The sequence below is a fragment of the Arachis stenosperma genome, chromosome 7 (assembly GCF_014773155.1).
Source record: "Arachis stenosperma cultivar V10309 chromosome 7, arast.V10309.gnm1.PFL2, whole genome shotgun sequence".
Classification (NCBI taxonomy): Eukaryota; Viridiplantae; Streptophyta; class Magnoliopsida; order Fabales; family Fabaceae; genus Arachis; species Arachis stenosperma.
In genome coordinates, this window is record NC_080383.1 from 7,863,165 (window position 1) to 7,878,664 (window position 15,500).

General features: G+C 31.7%; 4 protein-coding genes across 5 annotated transcripts; 2 read left to right on the plus strand and 2 right to left on the minus strand.

Moving 5' to 3' along the window:
* Positions 1-4,019: 4,019 nt before the first annotated feature.
* LOC130942076 (uncharacterized) lies at positions 4,020-6,547 on the plus strand. Its single transcript, XM_057870758.1, has 5 exons — positions 4,020-4,559; positions 4,933-5,057; positions 5,543-5,634; positions 5,987-6,073; positions 6,153-6,547. The coding sequence occupies exons 1-5, from the start codon at positions 4,177-4,179 to the stop codon at positions 6,258-6,260; spliced, it is 795 nt and encodes a 264-aa protein (XP_057726741.1). The 5' UTR covers positions 4,020-4,176; the 3' UTR covers positions 6,261-6,547.
* Positions 6,535-11,127, minus strand: LOC130942075 (uncharacterized). Of its 2 annotated transcripts, none has more exons than XR_009070809.1 (18): positions 10,877-11,127; positions 10,305-10,422; positions 10,028-10,215; positions 9,812-9,919; positions 9,559-9,623; positions 9,183-9,288; positions 8,994-9,077; positions 8,576-8,722; positions 8,369-8,497; positions 8,182-8,249; positions 8,023-8,056; positions 7,861-7,945; positions 7,684-7,751; positions 7,492-7,605; positions 7,371-7,406; positions 7,194-7,280; positions 6,989-7,105; positions 6,535-6,916 (listed from the first exon to the last, which is right to left on the minus strand). XR_009070809.1 is itself a non-coding variant. In XM_057870757.1 (18 exons), the coding sequence occupies exons 1-18, from the start codon at positions 11,003-11,005 to the stop codon at positions 6,820-6,822; spliced, it is 1,755 nt and encodes a 584-aa protein (XP_057726740.1). In that variant the 5' UTR covers positions 11,006-11,127; the 3' UTR covers positions 6,535-6,819. The 2 variants fall into 2 exon arrangements, 1 of the variants encoding a protein (XP_057726740.1); XM_057870757.1 differs by having other exon boundaries at positions 6,989-7,080.
* Positions 11,128-11,431: 304 nt separating this feature from the next.
* LOC130941607 (uncharacterized) lies at positions 11,432-12,992 on the plus strand. The gene is made up of 2 exons (XM_057870167.1): positions 11,432-11,527; positions 12,185-12,992. Exon 2 carries the CDS (start codon positions 12,236-12,238, stop codon positions 12,674-12,676), a length of 441 nt encoding a protein of 146 aa, XP_057726150.1. The 5' UTR covers positions 11,432-11,527; positions 12,185-12,235; the 3' UTR covers positions 12,677-12,992.
* Positions 12,993-13,627: 635 nt separating this feature from the next.
* On the minus strand, positions 13,628-14,772 carry LOC130942050 (uncharacterized). Its single transcript, XM_057870728.1, has 4 exons — positions 14,593-14,772; positions 14,300-14,401; positions 14,051-14,214; positions 13,628-13,863 (listed from the first exon to the last, which is right to left on the minus strand). Exons 1-4 carry the CDS (start codon positions 14,693-14,695, stop codon positions 13,765-13,767), a joined length of 468 nt encoding a protein of 155 aa, XP_057726711.1. The 5' UTR covers positions 14,696-14,772; the 3' UTR covers positions 13,628-13,764.
* Between the last annotated feature and the right edge of the window lie 728 nt (positions 14,773-15,500).

Below are 15,500 nucleotides of genomic sequence, written 5' to 3' on the forward strand. Positions count from 1 at the left end.
TTTTTGAAGAACATTCAAGAGAGTAGTATAACTACAACATTCTACAACAATGAAGAAGTTCAAAATCAAATTGAATTGGAATTGAATGGAAGTTGCACTCATCACCTCCATACTAGAAGAATCATGAAGTGCATTGGAAGCTTAAAGATTGATGACTAAGCTTAATAAAGAATTTTCAAGATGTGCTAGAAATTACAAGAAGTTACTTATTTGAATAGTCAAAGTAAGAAGCAAAGTTGAATAAGTATGTGTATTAAAAAGCTAGTAGAATCATGAACTTTTAGTATGAAACTTTGCCTATATAAAGGCATATATGCCTTATGTATTTAGTGTGTTCCATGAAATGAAAAAAAAGATATGATTATGTGAAGTCATTCTTTGTTCTATTATTTCATATGAGTGTTGGTGAAGTTGAGAGATGAAAAATATGATAGCGTCATTTATATGAGTGAGTGATCCTAGAGCCAATTGAAGTGTGGGTATTATATTTACAATGAGGATTAAAGATGTCATTATTCCTTACTCGCCATATCCATCAAAGTTTCGAAAAGAACCTGAACGGATGCTCTCTGCTATGATATAAGAACCAGTTCTTCAAATCCAGAGAATAACAAGAAATATCCAACCTATATATGTCATACAAGTTGAGCTTTTGGACAATCCCAAATACAGTGTAAAATCGATTCCTGGCTAGAAAGACATCTTGGACATCTATCAGATGACGACATCCCTCTTTTGAAGCAAAAATTTACAGTTGGAAGAGCCTCTTAAGACACAGCCAAGCAAAAAACTTGTGCTTTTCTAGAATAAGTTGGTGCCAAAGTCAAAGCCATTCTCCCACTCCTCCAAACCTAACAGCTGCTTATACAATCACAAATAACCATTGCGTGAGTTATAGATTTTGACAACAGACTCAGACTAATACCAATTCATTTCCAGATCAACTGACCAAATAAATTAATTAAAAATAACTAAAATTTATGTTTTTAATATTTATTAATTATTACAATAATTAATAAATATTAAATAAAATAAATTTTAATTATTTTTTGTTTTTTTTAACATTATCGATAGTTTATAAAATTTTCAACAAATGAATAATACTAACTAGCTAGAATATATATTTAGAAGGAAATTGATCTGATTTAATAATAATAATAATAATAATAATAATAATAATAATAGCATAGTCTCTTTATACTCATTTAAGAGATTATGAGTTTGAATCTTTCTATAATAATAATAATAATAATAATAATAATAATAATAATAATAGTAGTTAGTGAGGGACTCACAACAATGAAGCTAAGTGCCATAGATATACACATACTACTTAATGCATAACGAGTTTAATTTTTTCTTTTTGAAATCCATCATGTCACTATGCAGTTTAGTGTAATAATAATCAGGGTGTAAGTTTAGAAGTGTTAGTTACAGAGTTAGTGCGATTATCACAGCGTTAATGCATACGACTATATATATAAAGCATTGCATCATTGTGTACCGTGAGATAGGGTAATTTGCAGTGAATAGTACCCCATAATTCATGCATAAACCATGTCTACAATATTAGAAGTATGTAAAAAGGATTCTACCATATTTTAAAGGTACAATTAATTATAGATTATTATTTTTGAAGTCTACTGATTTTAGGTTAATTAGATTTTTAGATGTGAATTAGGATAGAAATTTAGCTGATACAAAGTTAATTAGGGCTGTGTTTGGTTAGTGTCTTTTAGACACAAAAATATAAACACAAATACATATAAGTAGACATAGATAAAAATATACACAAATTTTATTATTATGTTTGGTGATGATACACAAGACACAATATATAATTCAAATGTCTATTTTATTCTAAATATAACCGTCATTATTATTATCATTATCACTTGTTTCTAATACCAATGTTAATTTTTCAACTTCAATCCAAATTAATATCATCAAAAACTTAATTATTAGTTTAACAATTTAAATTAAAAATTGAAATAAAATGAAAATTTTCAATAATTATATTTTAAAAATTAAAAACTGATCGGCAATTAAAATATAAACAAAAATAAAAGTGAGAGGGATGTGATGAGGGTTGAGAAAAGTGACAGAAGCAAAGAAAAAAGTGATGAGAAACTACAGATATAGAAAAAAAAGAAAACAGAGAGAATTGAAATAGATCTAAAAAATGATGGTGATGAAGCAATGAAATCCACAGCGATGACGCAATGAGACCTGTGACAATGTCGATCTACAATAGCGAGCATGGGGTAACGTGGTGACATCCATGACTGCCAAAGAAGAGGCACGGAGACAAGAGGAGTTTTACGGTCAGACGTGAAAGAGAAATTTTGCTAGTTAGATTCAAGGAAAAAGAAGAAAGTTTTGTGGCCAAATTCGAGGAGTCAAGGGAGGAACAAAAACAGAAGAAGAAAGTAACTGCAGTGGAAGATGAAAAAAATGGCTACAATAGAAGATAAAAGTGTGCAAAGAAAAAGAAGGAGACCGAGACAGTGTAGAAGAAAAAGAGACTAAAAAAATTAAATAAATGAGAATAAAATAAAAATTTTAAAAATATATTAAAAATAAATTTGTTCAAAATTAAATTTTAAATTGTGTCTCACCGTGTCTTATTATTTTAACGAGACATAAAATTGTGTATAATCGTATCTTTCCATTTTTATATTTTACAAAACAAACATTAAATATATGTAATTATGTCCAAGAGATCGATAGACTCTATCATGTCCTAAAAAAAATTCAGATTCTACATATATAATTCTATACCACTTTAACATCTCTCTATACATATTTATATCCTTGCTGATAGTTAAAAATAACCTTTTAAATTTATTGTGATATGCTGTTTGTAACCGTATAATAAATGGAAAATACCAAAATGAACTTGAATACACATATTCTCTAGTCTATAGAATGTAACGAACTTTCTGCTTAACATAAACTAAGAAATAGGGTCAATATCAGAAAATTAAAAACTATTAATAATGATTATTATATGTATGTGGTCTGCAAGTTAAGATTAGTTCATTGAAGAAATTAAACTGCCGTAGCAAGCAAGAAAAAGCATATAATATATAATATATAATACAAACTAATTAACTAAACTTCCACATATACAAACTGAATCTTGTTCTACAAGCATTGGGCAATATCTTGTGTAATATACACTTCTTTCCCAAGTTATTACATAGTGTTAGATTCTTTAATTATGAAAATAGCCGCCGTAATGTTTTACTTATCATTTGACCATGTATATTAGACTTATTGATTCTTTATAATAACTATATGAATAAATTAAACTGAAATTGCTAATTATTGCACATGAATTATGATGATTAGCACCCATCTCTGTTTATAAAAGCAGATTCATTTTTATGGTACTCCTCTTTCATTGGGTTTATTATGTTTATTTTGTTTGTTTGGCGCTTCAATTATTTTCGATTTTCGATTTTTTATTTTTTATTTATTTTTTATTTTTATTTTTTTTATCAAAAATAAAAAATTCGAATCCGCGACCTCTTAATTGAGTATGAAAAAATTATATCATTTAACCTATAACTCATTAGCAACTTTTTATTTTTTATTGGCCACAAAAAAAGAAAACTTTTCATTCTTTACGAAATAATAATTTAATTGGTTATTCAATTTTACAAAAATAATTAAATATCTATTAATATTTAAGTTGATCAAATTAATTTCTTAATTTTAAATACTAAATCAAGTTAGTCTATATATTATTAGTTTTAATTAATTTGTAATTTATATAAGAATCTTGCTAATGAATAACAAGTGCTCTAAAAACACACTTTAAAGATATTATAATTAAAAAAGTTCACATAAAAATATAAATCAAATATTCTTTTAAGTCTTTTTATGCATTAGAAAAAAATTACATATTTTAACTTGTTAATAAGATTAGATATTTTAAAATATAAATAAAAAGTTTTTCTCTTTATAAAATAATTTGAGTTTTTTAATTTTTTTTTTTCAGTTGGGTTGAAATTTGAAAACGGCGAATTGTATCCGATTTCAGATTTCAGAAGCTATAAATTACATATGTAATGTAATCAAATGAGGCAACACAATCACCAGACTCAGTAATTCGAAGTTCAACTTCAAACAACAAATTAAAATAATAATAATAATTAAAAAGAAAAAAAGATGAGTTTTCTTGGACGAAGTTTAGCTGGGAAAGAAGCTGCATATTTTTTTCAGGAATCCAAACAGGCGGTGGGAAAATTGGCCCAGAAAAACCCTCTCCCATCCAAACCCAACAACCTCGACTCCGTCGAACACGAATTACTAGGTGGTGGTGGTGGTGGTGGCAGTGGCGGCAACGCCGACGTGCTCCCCGAGGTTCTAAGGCACTCCCTTCCTTCCAAAATTTTCAGAGACGAAACCGCAAATTCAACCAATTCTTCCTTCTCTGCTTCCAAATGGGTCCTTCATTCTGACCCAAAAATCCAATCTTTTGTTAACCCTGATGCAATCAACCCTCTTCGAGCTTATGTTTCATTGCCTCAGGTCACGTTTGGTCCCAAAAGGTGGAATTTTTAATTCAGGAGCCCTTTAATTTTACTAGCTTATGTGGAAGAACGGAATTTGAGGCCAGTTATGATATAATTTTAGTTGCATAAAGTTATTTTTTGAGTTTGAAGTCTTAAAGGTTTAAATTTGAGTTCCAAAACCCTTTAACTAATAACTATACTAGTTTATGTGGAAAATTTGAGGGAAATTTGTAGCTAGTTGTATAATTTTAATTGCGTAAGGTTCTGCATTTGGTTAAGTAGCTAAGAGGGCAATGAAGGTGTTCTTAGCTGTTCAATTTTGTTTTTTTGGGGGGCATTCCCTGTTTGTTGCTAAGCTAATACTTTATGTAATTTTAGACTTAATGGTTTTGTATGTTGTATGTTGCAGATGGGAACTGCCTAAAGCAGAAAGCACCATTTCAGCTTCAACAGCTAATGACTTGCGTCAAGATAGGCAAACCACCCATGTTAATCCGGAGAAGTTGAAAGCTGCAGCTGAAGGGCTTGCAAATGGTATGCATTTCATTCCTTTCGTTTTGTTAGATTGCTTATGTGATAATCAATAATTGGTAGTTGCTCTCTCATTTGGAAGTTCTGAGTTTGTCATGGGTGCTTGTTCGTTCTATTATTATGCATGTTGCGGATGTAAATGGTAGTTGTTAGAAGCAATTTTCGATTTTCAATAACTGTGGATAAGAAAATGTTGTTAAGTATAATTTATTTTTGATTCAACATTGGTGAAAGAGTTTGTTTTGCTCACTGCTGAATATGTCCATGGATGCCTCAGTTTTTACTTGACAGTTACAAACTGAAACATATTAGCTTTGGTATCCATAATCTCTCCATCACATCTTCGTAGAATTCATATTGTATAGAGGATTGATAGTTTCTTTCCAAACGTGTGATTTTTCATGGTTACTTTTGATTAAGTTAATGAAATATGCCATTTGGAAGCCCCTCTTTTTTCTGATGCAAATACTTTGATTTTGATTTTGTAGTTGGAAAAGCATTTGCTATTGCCACTGCAGTTGTTTTTGGGGGTGCTGCATTGGTGTTTGGTACCGTAGCCTCCAAGTTAGATATGCACAATGTAAGTGCATGTTAGTTATCTGTTCACTCTATAACTCTCTTTAGTCTTTATTATGAAGTGATCTCTCTCTGTACTTGGCATGTTTGAATATGCATGAATGATTTCTTATTGAATGTAAAACTAGTTTAAGTAATCCTTTTGAACATGTAAGTGTCCCATTTTCAGTGATCATTCTTCATTTACTATCATGTCCATTGGCAAAGTTAGGACCATAAGATTTCCTCACATAAGCATTTGAAATTTTGAATGGTAGCTCTTGTAGTTTTCTATGTTTTGTTGATGGTTTTTCAGTTGTATAACCATATAGAGTCCCTCCGACTTATGTATCCAAGAACTTTCATTGTTTTATCAGGCCAATGATATCAAAACTAAAGGAAAAGACTTTGTTGAGCCACAACTGGAGAGTATCAAAGAGCAATTTGTTCCCATGAAAACATGGGTAAGCTTTAATTTGGTAATTGCATTTTGTTTAATGACTATGGATATTCAGATCACAACTTAAAAGTTGGGGTTTGCAGGCTGAAAATATGTCAAGAAAATGGCATTTGAAAAGGGAAGAGGATGCTAAACAGAATCCTTTGGCAAAGGAGTTAGCTAGAATGTGGGGTGCAAAAACATCAGATTGAATGTTGCAAGATTCTCTATTTGTGATTGTAAATGTTGAAGCTTATGAGTGAAATAATATAAATATAGGTAATAAATTAAGATAGTTGTTAATGGTGGTGGAATATTGTTGCTTTGTATTAATTCAACAATTCCTTTGATTGTAAGGTTTTGAATATGATTAGAAGTAAAGGTTTTTGTTCTTACTTAGATGTTAAATGTGAATATTTAATGTAGCTGACTGCATTTCATTGGAGACTTGTATTGCTGGTGATTTCAACAAGAATATTGAGACAATTGTTATATATCAAATTGGAACTTGTTTTATTCAAAATGAATATTCATTGTTTTGTATGGTACAACTCAGAAGTATATTCATAAAAAGCCTAAATAACGTAAAGAATTGAGTACCCTCCTAATCAAGACCAATTTTAGAGATTCCACCATTTTTCATTTACAAGGATCAAGAGTGAGTGAAATGAAATGCACATTCTTGACAAGCACCACTTCTGAAATTGGATGTTAGGGAAAAGCAAACAATCTTGACAACTTCATATCTGTTTTTGCATCTTTGAAGTTACTTTATAGCTTGTAATCAAGACCAGCTCCATATTTCCAAGCCTCTAGATGCCGCCTCCACCGGAAACTCGTCTTCGATGGTAATGTATTCAAGAATGGCCTTCCATAAAAATGGAACATGTGAGAAAAATAGCCTAAGTGGTTTAGAAGTAAACTTGAGAAGAGTTATTACCTCACAACAGGATCAGCAAATGTGGAGAGGAAAGTATAGTAACCAAGCATCAGAAAGTGTTTGGACCAGTCAAGAAGCACAGGAACACCAACCTGAAGATAGTGTTTACTTCATTGACTAATCATGCCAATTTGATTTTAGTTTGCATAATGTTTTAGCAATATTGATAACATTTGAAAATTTCATATAATACAATCATGATTACCTGTTTAAATATTGAAGGGAGAATTTGAGGGTTAGTTAACATAACTAGTCCCAATGTCTTGGAGAGTGGCCCAAACTGAACAACATCCTGTGGTATAAAAATAAGATTATATTTCTATTAATTCTTATCTCATAGCCCAAAAATTATGTTCAAATAGGTACTACTAGGAAAGTCCACCTGTAGAAATGGTCTTAGTACTGGATCTCCAAGCCTCTGCAAAAGTGAAATATGATATTGAAGCTGAAGAGTGATAACTGATAAAGATAAGCAATTCTAAGACATTAGAGAGATAGGGTACCTGCATACAATTAAAGTTGGTATAAAGAAGTTCATTAATGAAATCTTCAGGAACATTGGTGTGTTCTTTTGCTGACATTGCTCTTTGGAACAGCCATGATGCACTTAAGTTTGGCTGTGTTGTACAAAATTTTGGTCAACAAATTCCCTACACTTAGCTTTCATCTACATAAAAAATAGTGCAGAAAAATACCATGTATGGATTCAGAAGAGACAAGTCTTGTGACTCAAGATAATCACCATTCATTGCTTCATATATTCCTTCATTGTAGCAAAGTGCAAAAAGAGTTAGATTTAGCTGAATGTTATAGCAATGTTTATTAGCCCTTCACCATTTTATTGTTGGTTGCAACAATTTAGAAAGGCATACCAGATGAGAGTCTTCCAAGGTGCCTGGTCAAGCTTCCAAAACCACCAAATGAAACTGGTGATTGTATGCCACTAGCATCACCAAACTACATAAAATAAAGCTTCACTGATTCAACATTACTTGAGACAGAAGCTTCAGAAAGTGAGAAAAATGTAATTTTACCTGTAAAACTCTATTAAAAGCTGATGGTAGAGGGCTGCTAGGTGCTCCATACAATAGAAAGAAAAAAAAGAGAGACTATTAGCAGTGTTCTTGGCAAAATATATTAGAACTAAAAGATACAGGAGTTTGTTAAGGATATAATCAAATACGTATCGATACCTCTCGCGATATGTGGGAAAGATGCCATAAATAACTCTCAGTATCTCTAAATCGTCGAGCGAAACACCCTGTCATATGAAAGTGGCAAATGGAATTCAATCAAAATAACAGACAGTTAACTATTTGTACATATTTTCAGATACATTAATCTTAGAAAGTACCAAAAAGTGACTGACAAAAAACTAGCCTGATATTCTGGCATCAGATCCCAGTATTGTTCCAATAATTCTTCCAATTTTGGTGATCCCGGTTGAGGTTCTACATAAGTGAACATGTAAGTGGTGCGATCCAAAGGACCTGATCCAGCTGGAAATGCCTGCAAAGATTTCAGCTAAACTTCCAAAAATAAACATGGGGATACTACTAGTGTTCAATTGATGTAATAAAACTTTACCTCCCAAAAGTATTGTGCTTTTGAGTTCCCTACTTTCTTTACTGATGAACTGCTATATATGACATCACTGTTAGAATTTTTCTCGAAGCCTCGTGCGCAAGTTCCAACAACAAGGCAAATGCCATCGGGTTTCTTCCCGCATCTTATCTGTAGAATCATTGCAGGTGACACTGGAAAGAAGCTTCAGGTAAAATTGTTCTTAACATTCACTATCAACTTATGCAGATTTCATCAAATCAAGTTGGTAGATAGAACTTCTGGAATTGATCTTTTTTCATTTTGCCAAATGAGTATTCAATCTTATTTTAGTCTTATGCAATGCTAGAATAGTCACAGTAACAGAAAGGAGCACATACAACATATTAGATTACAGGCTATCATGTTTTGAGTGCAGCAATGAGTAAATTATGATCCTGACCTGTTTTACAACAGGGGAAAAGTTCCCCATGGCATCGATTATAAGACGAGATAACAAGATTTTGTCCTCAGAAAGTTTCAGAACCTGAAAACAAAATATGCAAACACTTATGATTCTTGTTCATTGAATAAAAACTTTACATGCCTTTTAAGGTGATAATAACATTTACAACAGGTTAAGATAACTCACTGCAGCATCCTCATATACATCAATGCCGGCAACACTGCAACCCTCAAAGATGACTCCACCAAGGGAGATAAAACGTTTCTTTACAATCTCAATTAGCTTTACAGGTCTGAAATCACAGATAACATAAAAGAGGCAAGGTGGTTTTCAGTTGAATATTAAGCAATTTTAATGAAATTACTTCACTGTAAGTTAAAAGCATATAGAACTTTTGTAAGCATTCAATAATGCTATATCCACACACCAAACTAATCACTACATATCTTCAGTAAGATCATTGTTAAATTAAAATCATTCATTCATAATTGAAATTCAGGACTTTATTCTAGTTCATTACTGGTATATGGATACCGAATTAGTCTAAGGAATGAGGACTTACGAAATACCAAGATTAAGAATGTCCTCAACCCAGATGTCACCTTTCCTTTCAAAGCCACATCTATTCTGTATAACTCAGAATTAATCACAAAAAATGAGGTTAGACATGAAATGAATTTTTTGGAATGTTAGGTAATAAGCATAATAAGTTGTCATACAATCTTTCAGTATGTTTAGATATGTGATGTATGTTCTAAGTGATGATTCTTGCTACACAGAAATTGGCAATTGAAGTGAACAAATTAAGAAATTACTGGATTGAACTTTGCAGCTGTGGCTCTATCAATATCTTCTTCTTCCAGGACTCCAACTTCCACTAGTTCCATAAGCTCCTTTCTTGATATGTTCCATTCTTGCTCCCTCTAATGATTAAATCAACATAAACAGCAAGAAAAATTCAGCTTGATCACTCAAGAAATTTGTTGACATTTTTTCTGACCAATGACTAATGCAGCTGTAAACACACATACCCCTTTTAATACATTCCTTTCTACAATGGCTACTCTAAGGCCTTTAGCACACAAGGCTGTTGCAATGAAGATCCCCAGAGTGCCTCCACACACCAACACATCATATGAGCCTTGTGCTTTGTCGGCCAGATCGGACGAGCGAAACGAGCTTCGAACAGTAGAGACAACTTGCTGAGGTTCTTGCACAACTGCAGTATATGTCACAAGCTAAGATCACCAATTATAGCTTCATTTCTTTTAATTAATGCAAGAATTTGAATGCTATGATGAAATGAACCTTCTTGAACAGAGCATATGTTAGACCATATCTGGTCTAATCTTTTCAAGGCTTCATAAGAGTATGCTCCCCCAGCACCACCAACCTCTCCACTCACTGAAACACTCTCCATTATCCTCTACAAAATAAACAAGTTTCCATATCAATCTTCATTTGGACTTCTTACAAAGAAAGCACAACATTTCATAACATCCAATGTAAATTATACCAATCTCTCTTAAGATTATGTAATAATATTCCTTGTTTTGTCAATGTTTACAATAGAGATTGTGAAACTACTTATCCCAAAAACTAAAACTAATAGGTAGAGACATATAAATGGTTATATTTAACTCACATAAGAGTCTTTTTTAGATTTAAAATGTGAATTTAGTTGGTCATAGAAGTTCTAATAATATACCATGAAACTACTAATTCCAAAAGTTTAAAAAGATAAATGGGGCATGTCAAGGATTATATGTAACCATATAACTTAACCTTCTAAGAAGATTAATGTAAGCTTCTATAAACAAAGAAGTGTTATTTGTTATATCATCTAACATTTATCAGCAATTAAAGTATTGAATTAGTACCTGTGTTCTGGAAGCAACAGCTTGTGGTCTACAAAGGAAGGTTCTTCTGCCATATTTTTTCTGCTGGAATGGATTCCCCACTGCAAGCTGAGATATTCCATTAAAGGGTTGAAGCTGAAACAATGACATAACAAAAGACACTAAAAGAAAAATAGATGAATGATAAACAAGAGAGTGATCAAAGAAAATCAACACTCTTTCACTCTTGTATTGCTCTCAGGTTCGTTTATATCATTAACATAGAGCAAGAAAGTTTGCGAACCACAGGTGAACACGTTTCCAACCAACCCCGTTAAATATCCAAAAGTGGAAAACTTCAATAAAAAATAAAACTTTTTGAAATTTTAAAATAAAAATTTAATTTTTACTAATTTATAAATTTTTAAACTAAAATCTCAATCTTAAATTCTTAATTTCTCTTTTTCCTCGAGAAAAGAAAATTAAAAAAATAAAAAAGAAAGAAAATAAAAAAGGGCAACCTAGAGACCCGGTTTGAAATTTTAGTTTTTATTTTTTAATATATAAAGATTTCAACTTTCAATTTTTGGGGATAAACCTCAATACCCGGAGAGGGTTTATCATTCTTCGGTAGTCACTAAGAAAGAACGCAAGGTTTCGCTGCATCTTCAACCCTGCACTTCATTTGAACAGGTAAAGGCTCAACTTTATTCATAAATTTCGTTTTTTTTTCTGTTCTTTTTAGTTGTTGTTCATCAGCTTCTGGCATATCAGACTGTGGTTCTTAATGGGGGTGTTCGTGTCCCTCTTTTTTGTGAGCTATGGGAATTTTTCTAATCAGTGACCACGCATTAGGGTACTTAAAACTCCCTCACCCGTCAATTTGTTTGAATTCAGCCTCTATACAGTAAACAGTGAAACGTGTAGATAATTTCATGTAAGAAGTGAGCATTCTATAGCTCTTAATTTGAAGAGAATCCACAACAATTGGTTACAGGTCTTGATTTTCACATTGATTGTGAGAGATAGGTAGACTACTTTGTCAGTAAATGTTGGATTTGTGCTGATTTTGTGAAGTTGGATGAAGGTTTATTTTGGTAGTTGATTTTGTAAATATAATTCAATTTAGTTCTTGACATCTTAAAATTAGTATTTTACCAGTCATTTTAGTCCCGGCATGACGAATCCATTGATATGTCACATTAAGTGACATGTGTCATTGTGGATACGTGATGCCGAGACTAAAATGACCCAAGGAATGCAATCTTAGGGGGCCAAAATACTCATTTTAAAATGTTATGGAGCAAATGAATCATACTCTTGTTTATGTTTCTTAAATTCTTCTTGCAGATTCAAGCAATTTGATACTGAAAGCGTGTCGAGTCTAAACTCTTAATAGGCATGGCAAGCCTGTTAACAACATCAACCTTCACATATTCTCCTCTCAACAGCCACACCAAAGATTATAGTAATAAGTCCGGAAATTCTTCTACAGGAAGGAGATGTTCCATAAAAGCAATGAGGATAGAAAAATCATTGGAAGAATTATACAATGTGAAGGTCGAAAGGAAAGTGTCTTCTGAAAGGCTAGCTCAACTTGGAGTCTCAAAATGGTCAGTGTGGAAGACCGGAAAATGCAAGTTGCCGTGGGACTGGCAGGTTGACCAACTGGTGTACATAGAAGAAGGGGAAGTGAGGGTTGTCCCGGAAGGAAGCAAGCGATTCATGCAGTTTGTTGCTGGTGACTTGGTCAGGTACCCAAAATGGTTTGAGGCTGACCTATGGTTCAATGGTCCATATCAAGAACGATATAGTTTTAGAGCATATGGTGACGATTATTGATGATGATGCTGCATGATTCTCACATAAAGTTGCTTGATGTCCACCATATATTGGATTGTGTTTTATTTGGGTAAATTACAGTAGTCTTCCATGATATTTGGTGAAACTCATTGTTACTTCGCTCTAATTGTTAGTGTTATATTCTACAAAGTATAAGGTATCAGTTGTATTATTCATCTTAATATTCAAGGGAGTTCAGTGAACGATTTTAGAAATTGAGCAAGTTGAATTTTATCAAATCTTAGTAGAGTTTAGTATAATTCGCCTTTTTTTCCAATGTTGGTGGTTTCAATTTCTGTTATATAGTAGTCTTTTCTTTAAAAATTGTGATGTAAATTTTATTCTTCATCACTTTTTGAACTAACATTTTCCAAGTTTGAATGTAATTGTTATAACTGCAAATGATAGTGTATAACTCTGTTTGAGCTACCAAAAGTTTCCCTTCATATGCATCAAAAGGACTAATTCTCATTGCTTAGATATTGCTGCCAAGAATCTTTGATTACTGTCCCTGCAAATAATTCCTATACCATGTTTATTATCACTAAACACAGCATAGTCAAAGTTAATTTTGATCCTTTGTCTTTATTTAGTCCAAATTCTTCTCATAGCTAGCTGTTTTTGGTCATATAATTAGAAGCTCAAATATGAGCAATATTTGGAAGAAAGAAACTCGTTTTGCAATATACACAATATTATATTATTACCAAATTGATTCTAAATTAAAAATATTATATTAATGTTAATAAGTATTTCTTTACCTATTTTACTGATTTTTTAATTTATAAATTCCAAGCAAAAGTGAAAACCTAAGTGACAATTATTAAAATAAGTTTAATCTTTATGATAATGTGATCCTTGATGTCATTGTTGAATGGAACATGTTATTTGAGTTTTTTTTATTTGTGGGTTGGTATTAAAACAGGGCAAATAGAAAAAGAAAAAGAAAGCAGAAAAATAGTTTAATTGTTATTATGCATACCAATAGAAACACTCATTTTATAGAACATAGATATGACTCTCATAAAGTCATGTGTCCTTAGAAATTTTATTTTTAAAATAGTTAAGGAAACTCCATGCATGGCACTTCATTTGGTAGTTGCATCATCAACTTTGAAGGGAGAGATAATGCAGGTTAACTTCTTTCCATTCTGGTCCACAAATGTCATGTTCATATGATATGTTCCCTGCAATACATGCATATATATAGCTTTAGAATTATTAGAGATATAACTATTTATTTGCCTCCTTTTATCAACCAAACTTTTGTAAAGAGTAATTTCATGATATGATATTAGAACTTTTATAACTTAAAGGTCTAGAGTTCGATTCTTATTGACTCCGGAAAAAAGAATTTCGGCATAATAATAGAACCTTTGGAGCAACTGCAGGAAACCTCATGTCTAGAATGAGACCATGCTTTCCAGCAGAAACAGGACATTGCTTTTCCTCACAGACATTGCTTGCATATGTATACACAGCATCTACTTCATCACTTTTAAGTCTGTATTGTGCTTTCCCACCAGTAATTGCCTCATCTGCATCAATTTTATAATCAATACATTCATTCATTACAAAGATGGAATTAAAAACAAAGAAGTTGAGAAAGAGAAGCTTCATCACCAGAATGAAATGTGGTGTTAATGGTGAAGGGAACCCCTCTCACCACAGGGTTGGATGATGCCTTCACTGCACTCACTTTCATACTATACTTTGCATTCTTATCTGCAAAGCCAGATATAAAATTCAAGTAGCAAGTATTAATATGTGAAAGAAACCGAACATAGAATGTTATTAATGGATATAATATATGTATAGTGTATGTTTGAATAATTGAATTTAACTTGGTTTGATTTATAAAAATAATAAAATACACTGGCTAGTGGCTATTAAAGTAAAATATAATTTCTAATTACCACAGTATTTGAAGGTAAGATCTTGAGATTGAACATTTGAAGAAGAAAGTGGGAAAATGAAGCAAAGAAGGAAAGTGAAAGCTGAAGCAGAGTGAATATTCATGGTTGTTGGTTATGTCTATGGCTAAGGAAAAAATTGTGGATGTGATGAACCGCCACTAAATGCTTACTTTATACTAGTTGCCACTTATTTTTTTTGGGGTTCGAAACTTTATATGTTATAAGAATTTTAAGTATACTAGGTATATTGGTGTTTTAATAATTTTAACGGTGGATTTTAATTATAAAAAGTATATATAATATATATTAATTAAAATCAATTGTTAAAATTATTAGAACACCAATATTTTAGGTAGGGATGTTCATGGGTCGGGTGAAATCGGGTTTAATGTGAACTAGATCCGACCTGAAATATATACTAGGCTTACTTGTTAGATCCGAATTCGGTTATAGACCTGATGAAATCTACTCATTTTCGGGCCACGATTATATCAAGTAAAAACTGGGCCATTAACATTACCTTCTTATAAGTTAGCATGTAAAAATATCTAAATTTTTAAGACTCCAACTATTATTTGACATGGTAAAATTTACTTGGAAAAATATAACAAAAATCAACCATTTCCTAAAATTAAAGCATAACTGTAATTAATACTAATATTGTCTAATAATACCAAATATTTAAATCAATACGTATAACACAATATTATACATTAGTCTAAAGTCTTATGCATTTTAAACATAAAACATTAATTTATAATTTTATAACAACTAATAACACAAAATATTAAGGTTTACAATACTTAAATTCCACATAAGAATAGCCATCATTCATCACTAATAACATAAAATATTAATTGTGTATGATGACCGGACCACCGGCCGAATTCAGGTGACTCGAGTTATGA